At 20.1% G+C, this 1,633-nt stretch overlaps 1 protein-coding gene across 1 annotated transcript in view; it reads right to left on the bottom strand.

Moving 5' to 3' along the window:
• Window positions 1–398: 398 nt before the first annotated feature.
• PGSY75_1423800 (putative vacuolar protein sorting-associated protein 3) overlaps window positions 399–1,633 on the bottom strand; it is a gene marked incomplete at both ends in the record, with an annotated part of 4,508 nt that continues 3,273 nt past the window's right edge. Inside the window, 2 exons of the mRNA XM_018787940.1 lie at window positions 399–501; window positions 638–1,633. Of these exons, the coding sequence (XP_018639312.1) occupies window positions 399–501; window positions 638–1,633 (1,099 nt within the window). The remainder of the gene's footprint in view (window positions 502–637) is intronic.

Raw genomic sequence — 1,633 nt, 5'->3', positions numbered from 1 at the left:
ATGTTTATATGATATATTTAATATTTATAATTTATAATTATTCTGGTCCTTATGTTGATATTATGGACGTCATTTTTGTTATTAAAAAAAGTATTAATTATTTTATAAAAATAAAAAATAAATTATATATATATATATATAAATATATGAATATATATTTTAAGTATATAAAAATTACAAAAACAAGGATGTAGCAAAATAATAAATGTACATGTAAAAATAATATATATATAATGACATGTGAGATGTTGGGTGGTTATTATTTATGTGTATATAATATTAAAAAAAAAAAAAAAAAAGGAACAAAAAAATAAAATGAATATATATAAATCATATATATATATATATATATTTTATATTTTATATATATTAATTTTTGTTGGATCATGTGATTAATTTTACTCGTCATACTTTTCAATGCAATGTATATGAACAGTAATATTCTCTGAGAAAAAAGCAAAACTTTTTTCTAAAATTGGATTGTTACACACCTTGCAAATTCTATAAAAATAAATAAATATAAATAAATAAATATATAAATAAATAAATATATATATATATATAATATGTTGAGGGCTTATTTTTATACATATATACAATGTGGTGAAATATATTTCTTTTAATTATATTTATTTACAGCTTATCCTTTATGATTATTTTTTGCTCTTTTTTTTTAATTTTATCGTAGGAGATGTTCAAATAATTACTCTTAATTAGATTATGATATATTTGTAAGTTCATATGTGTATTCATTTTTTTTTTTAAATTAAAATAAATAAATTTTGATATATCTGATATATTCCAATATTTTGGTATCATATTATAAATATATATATTATCTAAATCATTATGATTTGCATATTTATTTAATATATAAAGAATATTATTTTTATATTGTTCTTTTTTCATTATATTAATTTCTTCATTATAATATTTATCTAGATATACTTTAATAAGTAAAAAAAATAGTCCTCCTGTCTTTGGCTTACAGCTATTATATACATGGAAATGATCTAATGCATCTGGGTCTTTATTTCGATGTTTCCCTTTTAATAATTTTTCTTGGGCACTTATTTTTATACTTTTTTTTTTCTTCTCTATATTTTTATTATTACCACGATGGATATTTTTACTGTCATTTGGGTTATCACCACTTGTGTTATCACCACTTGTGTTATCATCACTTGTGTTATCACCACTTGTGTTATCACCACTTGTGTTATCACCACTTGTGTTATCACCACTTGTATCAACACCACTTGTATCATCACCACTTGTGTTACCCCCACTTGTAATGTCACCCGATTCATTCGAACATCTTTCATAACAATTTAAAATATCATCATCATTTTGATCACTTTCATTATCTGCTTCTTCGTCTTCTTGATGATCCTTGATTAAATGTAGCATATAATAATATTCATTCTGTACTAGTAAGTTTTTATTTTCTTGATGAATTTTTTTTTTTTTTTTAATTTTATATTTTTCATCCATTTCGTGTACATACGTTTTATTTAATATTTCATTTTTATTGTGGAATAATAAATTTGAGGGTATATTTTTATTCATGCTATAATATATATATTTATGATATTCATTCATCATATATTTTATAAAGTTTTTTTTTTTCGTT

Source organism: Plasmodium gaboni, chromosome 14 (assembly GCF_001602025.1).
Source record: "Plasmodium gaboni strain SY75 chromosome 14, whole genome shotgun sequence".
NCBI lineage: Eukaryota > Apicomplexa > Aconoidasida > Haemosporida > Plasmodiidae > Plasmodium > Plasmodium gaboni.
The sequence above is the reverse complement of the archived record's forward strand: the minus strand, read 5'-3'. Positions and strand labels throughout refer to the sequence as shown.